Source organism: Prosopis cineraria, unplaced genomic scaffold, assembly GCF_029017545.1.
Source record: "Prosopis cineraria cultivar Desert tree isolate PC_DT_omini unplaced genomic scaffold, ASM2901754v1 PC10, whole genome shotgun sequence".
NCBI lineage: Eukaryota > Viridiplantae > Streptophyta > Magnoliopsida > Fabales > Fabaceae > Prosopis > Prosopis cineraria.
The window spans coordinates 38339416-38353765 of NW_026555341.1; the positions used below are offsets into that span (position 1 = coordinate 38339416).

General features: G+C 29.9%; 1 protein-coding gene across 1 annotated transcript; it reads left to right on the forward strand.

Moving 5' to 3' along the window:
• The first annotated feature begins 9323 nt into the window (after window positions 1-9323).
• Window positions 9324-11896, forward strand: LOC129322948 (glutamate decarboxylase 4-like). The gene is made up of 7 exons (XM_054969416.1): window positions 9324-9499; window positions 9598-9802; window positions 9894-10094; window positions 10302-10516; window positions 10606-10859; window positions 10960-11012; window positions 11144-11896. Exons 1-7 carry the CDS (start codon window positions 9399-9401, stop codon window positions 11633-11635), a joined length of 1521 nt encoding a protein of 506 aa, XP_054825391.1. The 5' UTR covers window positions 9324-9398; the 3' UTR covers window positions 11636-11896.
• Window positions 11897-14350: the final 2454 nt, after the last annotated feature.

The following is a 14350-nucleotide window of genomic DNA, read 5'->3' on the forward strand; positions in this document are numbered from 1 at the left end:
TTGCGGTTAATTTTTATTTACCATGGTAAGTTTATTAAAGTGGTTATTCCTCAATTACTATGATAATGTGTGGTGATATGGTTAAGTATATGTAGTAATTTAGGCGATATTGCATGCAATACTCACGCAAGCTCATAAATGCAAACAACAAAAATATAATGGAATCTAACTCCAAGATATCTCAACTCTTAGTTTACCACACCAAGAGTAACTTTAGATTTTCAAGGGAGCCTCTAATAAGCATAAACAACTCTAAAGGCAGTCAATTTACAATTAGGATCATTAAACATCATTAATGGCTAGTCGTCATTAATTAATTCTTTATCAAAGTTAGGACCCAAGACTCCCATTAGGGTCATTAACTATAAACAACATCATTTCTAATTTTTATTAACTTATTTAACCTCCCATTAGCTTAAACAACATTATTAAGCTAACCTATCATCATTAATTAAGTTACTTAGTATTAGGGTTAAGCTTAAGTCCATCATCAATTCCATTAGACCCCTTCATTAATTAAACCAATAGGGCAGAAACATGAAACAACACCCTAAGACTCCATTGAAGTTAAAGGGATGGATAGAACTTGGCTATAGGTTCGGATATAACTCCCACAACTCAAAAACTTGAAGAAAAATGCATGGAGAAGAGAGAAGAGAATAGAAAGCTTACAGTGATTTGATAGCCCAAAACTATAACATTTGAAGTTTTAGAGCTTGAGTTTAATTGCTAATTAAAGGGGTAAAATAGTAAATTAATAGATTAATTAAGTTAATTATGATTTTAAGTTGTTAATTGTTATTTTGGATCATTAGATAGTTTCAGGGTTGGGCTAAGTAGAAATGGGATTAGATTAGGTCATAGTGGGTGAGCTAAACTAAGAAGTGGCTCGCTATACCGTGCGATGTGGCATGGTGCAATGTGCTGCGATATATGGTACAAAAATACAATTAAAAAGGTCGTGAATCATGTATGAATTAGGGAGGAAAAATGGTTAGAACAACATAACAAGGGAGAAGAAGGGCTTTTCTGCCGGAGAATCAAATCTCAATCACCTGAAAGTTCGTTTTGACTTATCACCTTTTAGGTAATATTTTATATCTCCTTTCTCTTCCGATCTATCCTATTTTCTCTTAGTTTGAGAACTAAAAAAAATAAATTTTGAATTAATGGAGGGTTGTGATATGGCCTAATGATTGTTATAGAGTTAATGGAAGTTAAATTAAATATTTATAACTAAATTGGTGGTTGTCGATTGAGTTTCGAGGCTTTGGTTAAATTCTAGCCTCAAATAGAAGAGCTTAAAGTTGTGAGAACCTTATATTGATGTTTAAAGGCTTTGTTTAAAGGAATGAAAGGAGGTTGAAGTAAAGGGGGCCTACCACATTTCAGGGAAAAAGATTGAAGTTTGAAGGTGTGTTTGTCAAAGATTGAAGTCTTCAGGGAAAAAGAACACAAATTTTTTTCACCAAGTTTCAAATGGGCAAAGAAAACATAATTGTGTGGATGCCATTAAAATGAGGATAGTGATTGCGTTTATGATGTTGTTGTAATTAAGTTTGTAACATCCTAAATTTTAATTTCTAAACTTAATCATTTAATTAAAGGTAACTAAGTGAAGTTTGAGTATTTATTAGTTCAGGGACAGCTAGATATAGCTAACGGGTCTATTGGTTTCGAATATAGCTTTGGATCAAGACTGGAGGCGTATTGGGTGACTTAAGGCCTAAGTTGAAGGGAAATTGGGAAGCTGGTCATGTCCACCTGCAGACAAGGTTTTTGAAGAGAATGTTGCACTCTGACAAAAGCAAAATAGCATATTCGAATTGTTGACTTTATTCTTGAGCAAACATGTTTATAACGTGCACAAGCAGACAAAGCCTCATAACTATGTTTTAAGTGTCAAAAAAATGCAGAAAAACAAATAGAAAGGGAGAGGGTTAAAGCTCGGCTAAGGCACATGTTTTCCAGCGATTGGAGGTTTGTTTGAGCTTGGAATCACCAGATGTAAGTCTCTAATCATTCCTTCTCCATTCTAGCTCCATTTTGAGGTCATGATTTCTAACTTTCCTCTTGAATTCAATCCTTAACATGATTTCTGAGTTTTGGTTGATTATGGCTAGAATAAACAAAGAGATCTGGTTGGAGACTCTTGATCATGGAGAGTGAAGGGTGTTCTTTGGTGCAAAGCAACATCAGTGGATCAAACAGAATGTGCGGTCACAAAAACCTAAGCATCGAATTCCACTCACTTTTAATTAATATTTTGTTTAATTATCCTTAACAATTACCAATCACTTCTATATTTTTTTTTCTATAAATAGAAATTTAGGTGACCTAGATTTTAATAGCTTATTGAGATTAGAACATACCTTTAAACATGTATTTTATAGATCGCGCACTAATAAAAACTTTACATAGCAATAAGATTTGAACTCATAACTATATAAATAATGATAAATCAAGCTCTTACCAATTAAACCAATATTTATTAGCCCTCTCATTTTTTGTATCACTTAAAGCATACTCAAATTTACCCAAATGAAAATCTTGAAAATGAAATGGGCTTGAAGTTTCTATAAACTTTTGTGTGTTGGCAGTAATTTCCGATTTTGAACGATATGGGCCTCGAGCCCAAGTTTTGATCCAAGAAGGTTAATTAGGCCTAGGCTAAGATTGAGTGGAAGTTTTCAAACTCAAAATATATAGGTTTGGATCCACCTACATATGAAAAAAACCAATCCATGATCCATAATATAATGTACCAAGTTAGCATTCGATTAAAATTGAATGGAAGGAGTTATGCTTATTTAAATATGAGGTTTTGTATTTGAGTCCATATGAATGTTGGAAATATCTTTAAAAAAACTATCATCAAGTAGGCTTGCTATGTTCAAATTTGATCCAATCATTTGTAACTAAACAAAACAAAATTACAAAACTGGCAACGTGATCCACTCTTTCATTAGGGACTAACTAGCATCAGAACATGTATTTTTCCTCATCCCCTCTTCTTTAAATAGTGATTAGCTGAGCATTGACCGTTGATTAAAAGTCCAAAGAGGAAAACTAAGTTCAAAAATTGCAGTCTAGAGAGGAAAAATAAGGTCAACAATATTTTATTTTTGTCTATTGAATCTTTGAAGTGATTCTAAAATTAAATTTCTTTTATGATAAATGTTTTGCAATTTTTTTCTTAACCATAATTTCTAGTTTCCTATAGAAAAAAATAATAGAAAATGGAGAAAGAGACGACTTGAGTTGAGAAGAAGCATTCCTTCAGGGTGCAACGCAAGAATTCTTGTCCAAGAAAATAGTTATTTTTTTGGCACAGAAGAAAACAGTATTAAGTGAAGCATATATTGACGCTAGAATTATGCTAAATATTGGTCAAGAATTTGCGATGAATATAATTAACAGTGACTCAAATTGCTAGATATTTATCTTGACTTGTGTAAAAAAATTTTGAAAATTCTTAAGGACTTTTTACTCGGTTCCTCCTTAATTAATTTCTTCATTTGATTATGTTTTCCTTCCCTACCCCAAAGGAAAACGTGCGTTTACTAATTAATTCAGTATAATTTCCATTCAAACAATTAAGCAGAAAAACCCACACAAAACAGTGTTCTTGACTTGATCAAATTATATTTTTTTATTATCATATAATTATATATTTAATTAAAAAATTGCGGATGTGCATGATGTAACCTGATTCTGTTTCTAATTTTAGCCGTTGATGTAATCCAACAGAATCGGATCATTGAAGATTTGAAGTCGAGCGATGTCAGCTGCATATCAACGGCTATTGTTCATCAGACACACGCATTGATTGAACTGAACATCTTGCTCTCGTAAAAGGAAGCAGAAATCAAAGTCCTATTTTAAAGATAAATTTAATTTGGTATCTAATTTTTTGTACACCTACCAAGCTTAATTAGAAGTGATATTCTTAATGTAATATTTTTAGGAGAAAAAATTTATGTACCTAACCTTATATATTTTTTAAAAGGTTTACTTTTAATTAAATTAAAATATGTGAATTTTTTAAAAATTATTTTTTCCATAACTGTTATTAATATTATTAATATATTAAAATTTATTCATTGTAAAAGTATTAAATATCTAAGTCTTATTTTATTTTTTATTTACAAAATTTAAAGGGAGAATTTCAACAAAGGAGTAAGGAGGTGACATAATGGTAAAGAGGACCCATTAAAATTTAAAATTTTAATTCAGTCTAAGAAGATTAAAATAAAATTAATTTAAATGATAAAAAGATCAAAATAGCATCGATTTAAACATAAAAAAATAGTGGTCAAATGTACATGTAATGATAGAAAATTAACAATTAAAATTACAAAATTATTAACTGAGGTTGCTTCATAAATTTGGATAAACTAATTGAACAAATCTTCTCGTTTTCTTAATAATTAATAAATCAAATAAAATAATTTATAAGTAATGTTAGAAAATTAACAAGTAAAGTTGTGATATTAATAACTTACGTTGCTTCATAAGTCTAAATAAATTGATTGAACAAATCAAGAATTATCAAATCAAATAAAGTAATTTACAAGTAATATTAAAAAATTAATAAGTAAAGTTAAAAATTTAACAATTGATGTTGCTTCATAAGTTCAAATAAATTAATTTAACAAGTAATTTATGATTTGTGCAAAAAAAAAGTAATTTATGAGGCAATTTTAATTGTTAATCTCTCAGTCTTAATTATTGATTTTCAAGCATTACATGTAAATATACCAACTATTTTTTAAATGTTTATATAAAGGTTATTTCGATACTTTCATTATTTAAATTAATTTTATTTCAGTCCTCTCAAACTCAATTGAAGTTTTAAATTTTAATGTTCATTCTTTGTTATTATATCACATCCTTAGTTCTCTCAAATTCAAACTGTCAATTTCACTAAAGAAGAATTGAATTGGATTTAAAATAGTGAGACTTTTAAGTAATCAAAGTTGTGTGCAACTCTATGGGATTAAGGCTTGTCTACTTTTTTCTCTCCTTTTTCCCTCCACTTCTTCAATCCTTACTCTTCATTAATTTTATAATTAAAAAATATTTGATAAAATAATATAAATGGTGAGGACTGAAAAAGAATTTTAATTATAGAATTAAAAATTAAATAATTAATTATTAAATAATTTTTAAACTCTATAATTAATGAAGGGTGAGAATTGATAAAGTGGAGGGAAAAAAAGAAAAAAAAGTGGAGAGCCTTTTGGTGGCAATTCCATAACTCCAACAACATCATTTATATTGATGTTTGATGAGTAGGCTTTGTTCTGTGAGGTCATAACTGTAAAATTGAAAACTTTAAAAGTGTTATAAAATAAGTTTTTTTTTTGGGCCTAGTATAAAATTAGTTAAACATTTATCATAGAGTACCTTTTATTATTATATGAAAAAAATTATATTTTTTAACTTTAAATTTAATTTTTAAATCATCTTTGAGATTAATGATTAAAAAATTGGAAAATTATATAAATTTTTTTATTTTTTGAAATTAATTTTATATTTTTAATAGCCTTAAAATTTAAAAAGAATTACATACATGTCACATATAAAAGAATTAATTACTACAATATTCATTAATAACTGAATTAAGATTATAAATAATAAATATATTATTATTTTTTTAGTCTGATTGTTAATGAATTTTATAATAATTATTTTTTTATATAAAACTTTAATGTAATTCTCTTTAAAATTTTCAATCTAAAAATCTAACACCAACATTTTTTCTGGCTGAACCATAATCCTTAAAAGTCAACGCCAAAAAAAAAAAAGTATCCTAAATCACGATGGCATGTCTTCACACATGCTGCTTTATTTTCACGGGAAAATAAGTGTTTGATTCAACTGTAATTTTTCTTCCCTCTTTTTCACAAAAATGATGAAAAAGAAAAGAGGAGAAAAAACAGAACAATAAAATGTAACTATCAGTTTTTCAAACAATAAAATAAAAATAAAAAAAAATTACAATTAAGTTTCACATAAAAAAATTAATTATTATAAATTTTATTGATAACTGTATTAAATTACATTGATAACATAATTAATTATTAATATAATTTAATTCAATTGTCAATAAACTTTATAATAATTAATTTTTTATGTAAAATTTTAATATAATTCTTTTAAAATAAGATCAAAACAAGCCCATGGCTCCGTTGAAAACTAATTACTTGTTGTTCTCAAAGTTATATTACACTACTACTAGTTATATATTTATGATTTGATTGATTAGAGAATGATATAGACTAACAATGTTGCTGAGCATAATTTACATTCTATTTTTATCAATATCACTTCTTTATTTTAAAAAAATCTATTTCCAAATATGATAGTGGAAAATACATTTATTTTTTTATATCTAAATAATTTTTTTGTAAATATAGATAATCTTATTTGTTTAAAAACAAAAGTGGATATTATTAAACAATAATATAATAGCATGAAAATAATTTCATTTCTTAATTACCATTGTCTGTTTTCTTCCTTCCTTCCCATTAGATCAAATATTAGCTTACAATTAAGTCAAGCAACAAAAAGAATGTATTAGATGCTTGTCACTTTTTTAACGAAAAAATATTTTCAAATTGCTTTCTCATATAAAATAACGAAAATATATTAAAATGAAGAACATAATACAAAAGGTTGGAGCTAAAACGAAAATAACGAAATTAAAACCTAAAAACTAGCAACTGAAACGCCTAAAAGTAAAACAAGTAAGGTTGTTAAATTTAAGAGTTTAATTAAATTTGTGATAAAGATGTAAAATCAAAACGTTAATTCAGATTATAAACTTGTTAGAGTTTACCTCTATTAATAAAAGTGCATGATTAAATAATTAAAATATAAAATATGATCATAATTTAATTTAAATATATTTTAAACATAAATAATTAAAATTAAATCTATTTACATTCATAAATTTGTATACTCAATATAGAAATTTTAAAATAAAAAAACTTATTTTTGATTTTTTTAATTTTCTTTTTTTATTACCATTAGTTTTTTTTAAATTTTATTTTTTTATTAAAACGGATCCTATCACTTTTATTAATAAAGTTTTACACAGTTTATATATATCTTGATCAACAATTTTACAAGTTAGAAATATAAAAATAGTAAATTTGAATAGTCAACGTATAAATTTAATTGAGTTTTATCTAATTTAAGTTTATAAGTAAGTTAATATAATTTTATAAATTAAAAATATAAAAATAATAAATTTATAAAGTTAATTTGAGAATTTGAGAGTAATAAAAATAAGTGTTTACAGGTTATAAATGGTCGCGAATATACGAACACAAAATATAAAATTTGGCCAACTTCTCCTTTGTACTCTTGCTCATGCTCAAAGCCTCACACCTACTATGTATTAAGCTTTTCTTTCTTAAGAAAAAAATATGGACGCATTTTTTCTCTGGGAAATGATAAATAAACCCTTTTTAGGAAGATAATAATTTAATCTCATAAAATATAATAATTTTTTAAGTTTTAAGAAACCTAATTGTCATTACAGATTTTCATGAAATGATAAAAAATTCCTCAATTCAAAAATGTGCAACAAATTTTTTTGTTTATAGTTTTAGTTTTAAAATTCACAAATTTAATTCAACAAATGACTAAAATAGTTTAGGTATTTTTTTCAATGCAAAATGCAACAAAATTCTTTTTTCATACATTTAGTTCTCAAATTCAGAACCCTAATGAATCAGTAAATGACTAAAATAATTTAAGTATTAACAACTTTTTTAACTGTTGTTTACAATCAAGAAGTGCAATAAAACTTTTTTCATTCATAACCGTGGTTTTAAAATTCACAAGGTTCAATAAATGATTAAAGATATTTTGACATTCACAACTTTTTTTTATCATTTTTTTCACTTTTTTAAATTAAGGAATATTTTCATCATTTTATCAAAAATCTTAATAACAATTAAATCTTTTAAAACTTAAGAGGTATTATTATATATTTTAAAAATATTTTAAAAGATATTATCACAATTCATGAGAAATTTATTTATTATTTGCCCTTTTTCTAGTAGGACCAATTTCCCTGCTCATCATAGGGATAAACACCATAAGATTTGAACTATTTAAATTTTAATTGAATGATCTAGATTTAAAGTATTATTATATATTTTTTTATATTTATAAAATATAAATTTGTAAAAATTATAAAATAATTTAATAATTTTTTTAATATAATCTAAATTTAATTTGAATGGTTTAATTTAATATTAAAAATTTTATAATTATTATATATTGATTATCTATATATACTTTGCACTTTTGAACTGTGTAAAATATATTTGAATAGTTAATATATAATAATTATAAAAATTTTAATATTAAATTAAACCTTTTAAATTAAATTTAAACCATATTTTATTGATTATATAGATGTACTCTGTATAATTTAAATTAAATTTGAACTATATAAAGTATATTTGGATAGTTAATATATAATAATTATAAAAATTTTAATATTAAATTAAACCTTTTAAATTAAATTTAAACCATATTTTTGTAAATATAATATATAATAATATTTTAAATTTCAATCATTTAAATTAAAATTTAAATGTTCAAATTTCACCAGTTGCTACGTGCGGAGCAGGGAAACCAATTCCCTTCTTAATCTTCTTCAAAGCAGCAGAACACGTGGCGACAGCTCCAAAGAAAACTCGTGGGACCTTTCGGTCGTGTTTGTTCTTTGTTGACCCGAGAAACCATCAAATACGGGAACAAGAATACGCAATCAAATAACTATATTATATTCAGTCACTTTTTTCCAAAAAGAAAACTAAAAGAAAAAGAATATTTTAATATTTATTATTCAAGAATAGTTTGATTTGACCCCCGTGCATTTTCGTTTACTTTAATTTATGTGATTTAGAGTTAAAAATACTTTCAGGGCAAAAAATAAAATATTCTTAAAACAAGTAGAAAGAGTAAAAGAGTAGCTCTGTGTACAGGATAGGGAAGTTTTTCTTTAGATGGGTCAAAGTTGGAAGGTTGATCAAAAATTTTAGGACAGGCCCCAAAAATTTAAAAAAAAAAAATTCTTGCGAATATAGCAACATATTTCCCGTTTTCTGAAGCAGCGTATATGATGTATAAATGCAGAGAACTGAATTGAATTAAGTTGGGTGCGAAGTAGAGCAAACGCGTGGAAACTTGAGAAACGATCGAAGACGTACGATTCTTTGGTTGACTACGTCAGATCAGAGCCTCCCTAGCTCCGTATATAAATGAAATGAACATAAACACCCACCAACATTGCCTTCTTCAAACTCCATACCCTCCTCACCACAGTACCAAAAAAGTTTTCTGTGTGTGTCCCCTCCATCTTCTCTCACAACATGCACTTCACCATGACTCTCCCAAAACCACCCTCTCCGGATATCTCCCTTCTCTCCTCTACTTTTTCTGCTTCTCGCTTTCCCACCCCCTCTCTTCCCAGGTGCGTCCCTTTCTCTCTCTCTCTCTATTTATATATCTGCTACCTTCCTCATAAGGATATTGTTTATCTGTTTATTGAACTCTTTTGAGGCTTTACAGATTGAGTATGCCGGAGAAGGCCATGCCCAAGGAGGCGGCCTACCGGAACATTCACCATGAGCTGCGGCTGGATGCCAATCCCAAGCTGAACCTGGCATCTTTCGTGACGACTTCCATGGAGGAAGAATGCAACCAGCTCATCATGGAATCCATTAACAAGAACTACGTTGACATGGACCAGTACCCCGTCACCGCCGACCTTCACGTGAGTGCGTCTTCCTCGTCGATCACGAATTCCCCCCTTAATCTGATTCTGTAATGCTTAATTTCTGAATCGATGAATATTATTGTTGCAGAATCGATGCGTGAACATGTTGGCAAGATTGTTCCATGCTCCGATGGGAGAGAATGAGAGCGGAGTCGGAGTGGGCACGGTTGGATCGTCCGAAGCCATCATGCTGGCAGGGCTTGCTTTCAAGAAGAGATGGCAAAACGCGAGGAAGGCTCAAGGCAAGCCTTTCGACAGGCCTAACATCGTAACTGGTTCCAATGTCCAGGTATCTATAAATCTCCTTGATTAATTCATGCGTGTCATGTTAAGGAGAGGGGCTGAGATTTATAAGTTTAAAAAGCTTAGGAGTTCTCTCACTTAACATGCTAGTTTTTCTATATGAGCTATGTCTATGAATTTGTGCTCGTGACACAATGAGCATGGATCAAATCAGTGAGTCTTGAACAATTCACTCATGGCTTGGATTGTGCAGGTGTGTTGGGAGAAATTTGCAAGGTATTTCGACGTGGGGCTGAAGGAAGTGAACGTGAAGGAAGGGTACTACGTGATGGACCCAGCAAGAGCGGTGGAGATGGTGGACGAAAACACCATCTGTGTGGCAGCAATTCTGGGTTCTACTTACAATGGCGAATTTGAAGATGTCAAGCTCTTGAACGACCTCCTTCTCCACAAGAACAAACAAACTGGGTAGGTACATACCAAACATCAATTAAAGTAAGCGATGAAGAAAAGAGATATATAATTGATCGTAAGAATGAATGGTGTACTGTACGCAGATGGGAGACGCCGATTCATGTGGATGCAGCGAGTGGAGGGTTTATAGCGCCATTTTTATACCCGGAGCTAGAGTGGGATTTCAGGCTGCCATTGGTGAAGAGTATAAATGTGAGCGGCCACAAATATGGACTGGTTTATGCTGGCATTGGTTGGGTCCTTTGGAGGACCCAACAAGACTTGCCACAAGACCTTGTCTTCCACATCAATTACCTCGGAGCTGATCAGCCCACCTTCACCCTCAATTTTTCCAAAGGTACTATACATTACATTTTTTTATTATATATTTTTCAAAATGTCATAATTATTTAAATTTACTGTAGCATTAGTCTAATTAATTAACTTGTCAATTGCAGGTTCTAGCCCGATTATCGCCCAGTATTATCAGTTAATTCGCTTGGGCAAAGAGGTGAGCAAATAATTATTAAAGAAGTTGTTTTCCATGCACAAAGAATTAGAAGCTACATTACTTTTTTGGATATCGAAGTCATTAAATAAAGAGTATTGTACCAATAATTAATATTTGTGGTTTTTCCGTAGGGCTACCGTAATGTGATGGAGAAATGTAGAGAAAACGCCATGGTGGTGAAAGAAGGAATATTAGAGACAGGATGCTTCAACATAGTCTCAAAGGACGAGGGTGTTCCTGTGGTGGCATTCTCTCTCAAGGACCGAAGCCGGCACGACGAGTTCAAGATCTCGGCCATGCTTCGCCGGCACGGGTGGGTTGTGCCGGCGTACCCGATGCCACCCGGTGCTGAGCACATCAACGTGCTCCGAGTAGTGATAAGGGAGGATTTGTCTCGCGCGCTGGCCGAACGCCTCGTGATGGACATCACGAATGTGTTGCATGAACGTGAAATGCTTCCTCAAAACATGTCCACTGTTGAACAAGGTATTAATTCTGCTAACAACATTAATGTGAAGGAACATGATCGCATTGAAGCAGCAGTGAAGAGGACTGCCTTGGATGCCCGAAGGCGAATCATTGCTCAAGAAGCTAGCAAGCGCCAAAAAATCTTAGCAGCCTAGTGAATAGTGAAGAGCTGTTAATTGCAAGAGCAAAAACTTAACTGTACATTAACTAATTAGCTTTTTCTACTAATTCATATGGATTAATTTTATTTTTTTATTGTTTTCTTCTAAGTTTTTCATGTAAGTAATGGTATCGAATCTGATATTAATTGTAATGATGCTTTAGATCCCTTCTCGTGCATTCAACAGAAATAGGATTTTTATTGCGTGTTTATATTATTATAGTATGTATATATGTGTGTGTATATTAAACTAATACTAAATTTGAGTATTTCTATATTCAGTTAGGACCCTCTTAACACACGGATTAAGTGGGTTAGCATATATATATATATATATATATAAAATCATTTTTTATTGTTTGATTGTATCCAGATTGATTGTCTTCTTCGTTGCCAAGAGCAACCCAAGGGGGTTTTGCTTCTCTTCTTTTTAGGGGTACTGTGTGGGAGCTTCCTTCGCATGTACCGTGCCCAACGTTTTCGTTTTTGGGCTCCGGCCCGTTTTGTCAAAAGTAGGGTGTGCGCGCGCGTCAGAATTTTCAAGTGAAGTTTAAAAAATGATGATGAAGAATAAGTGATTAAAAATTAAGCCATTTATGTTTGATAGAACTGTCTTAATAGCTAATCATATCAATTAGGATTGAGTATAGTAAAAATGACTAGTCATAATATGGTCTCAACCAAAAAAAAAAAAATCAAATACTCACATTTAGTGATTAGTGTCTCAAACAAGGCATTCTTTTACAATAGAATTAAAAAATATTTTTGCTTCTCAACTATTTACTTAAAACATAAACTTACATTACATATAATGTAATTTCAATTTACAACATTTGAAAATGGTATATTCTATTGGTAAATTAATTTTAAATGTTAATTGACAAAAATTACAAAAAAATATAAAAAATTATAGAAAATAACTCATAACATTATACATAAATACCCCATGCTCAGTGCATTATTTTTAAGTATTTAAAGGTAAAATTATACTGCATGTAAATTTAGAATACGAAATATTATTAAACAAATCATTGAGATGCAAAATAAATGCCGTTCAATCCTTTACAATATTAAGAGAACATCGCACGTGACATATAAAAATACTTATTACACGAGTATTTTATCTAAGATATAATTCAATCATGACTTAAACTTAAGCATGCGACAAATTGAAGACAAAAGTAAAACAGAATGCTTGAAGTTTTTTGGATGAATGTTTCAGAAGCATCGAGAATGAACGTACATAAATGCTATATGAATTCGACAGACATACAAAATAAGATTTGAGTGGCCCACACATATAGAAGCTACAGAGGAATAAAAAGGTTGCCTTGTTTGCTGCAACAAGAAATACACGTGTAGATGTATTAGAAGCGAAGCAGGCTTAGTGGATGAAATTATGAGGCATGTAATGTGGCACCAACATTTTGCCTCCCCAACTTTCTTCATGTTCACACTCTTCTTTTCAACCCACCAAACCCCCCCTACCTCTTTTTCATTTCACCATTAAACAACACAGCATGCTGCAAAAGAAGCCTATTCCTCGCACCAGAACCCTAATTCAAAATTGATCTTAGTAATTAAAAGGAGTTATAACCATTTAAATATGAGATCTTGGATTCTGAGTTCAAGTAAATATAATGCAAAAGATATATATCTTTGAAAAAATGACTTTCAACTAATGGGGATGTAATCTAATGAAATGAACTTCACATTTATAACATAGCAAGCTAATATTCCAATTGTTATTAAGAGGAGTATTTGCATCTAATGCCCAACCATGCTTTCAATAAAATTCTCAGAAAAATACTTGTTCACTATTTAAAAAAAAAACTACTCTTGTTTGAAGCCTAACTCATCTCAAATTTAAATTAGTTAAAACCAGTTTTTAGCAAAAATTACGCCAATTTTATATGCCCAAGTTATTTCTAGTTATGACTATTCATCCCTTCAAATATTAGCGTTCTATTACTTTTTGTCAAACAAAATTTAATATGATTAAATTTCATTCATTCACTTGATTGACATTTTTAATAGTTAGAGCTAGAATTGCTCTATGATTGTCAAAGTATACCGTGTCTCCTAAATTGTTAAGAAAAGATTTGGATACATGGAGGAGACTGTGGCATTCATAGGATTTTTTGAATAACAAATGAGCAAATAATGAGAAATATCAATATCCTACTGCACCATTGTGTAGTTGGCCTAATTTTTGATCACCCACGTTCAATAACCATTTATTAAATATTTTCCAAAACATCAATATTTTCTTTGTAGAACTGTGGAAGATAGTGCAAGCAACATAAATATCTAATTACCTGCACACACACATGTAGAGATATAATAATATACGATGTTCTTATAAAACTCGGGCACTGGTTGAATCACTAAAAGCATGGATGAATCAAAGTTAAGTTATTAGTCTGTTCATGTCTAGTTAAATTGAGTGACAAAAATTTTATTGGTCACAAAATACTCAGAGATACGCTCATTTTAATAAGTTTATATTGGGTCATTATTCAATCACATGTAATTTATCCCATGAACTACGTAGCTACATGCTAACTGACGATCAGTGTGAGGCATACAATTCTTTTTAAAAATCCCAATCATTACACATTGAATATGCCAGGGCCACAACCACCCCACTAGTGCTTTTTTCCCTTATATAAACCTTGCCTTATTGGTCCATAGAACCCATCGTGTAACA

Bases quoted from the DNA above. Each gene is read 5' to 3' on its own strand.
- LOC129322948 (XM_054969416.1), top strand. From the start codon at position 9,399: ATGCACTTCACCATGACTCTCCCAAAACCACCCTCTCCGGATATCTCC. The intron at 9,803-9,893 runs GTGAGTGCGTCT...TTATTGTTGCAG, and splicing joins CCGTCACCGCCGACCTTCAC to AATCGATGCGTGAACATGTT. The intron at 10,517-10,605 runs GTAGGTACATAC...TACTGTACGCAG, and splicing joins CACAAGAACAAACAAACTGG to ATGGGAGACGCCGATTCATG.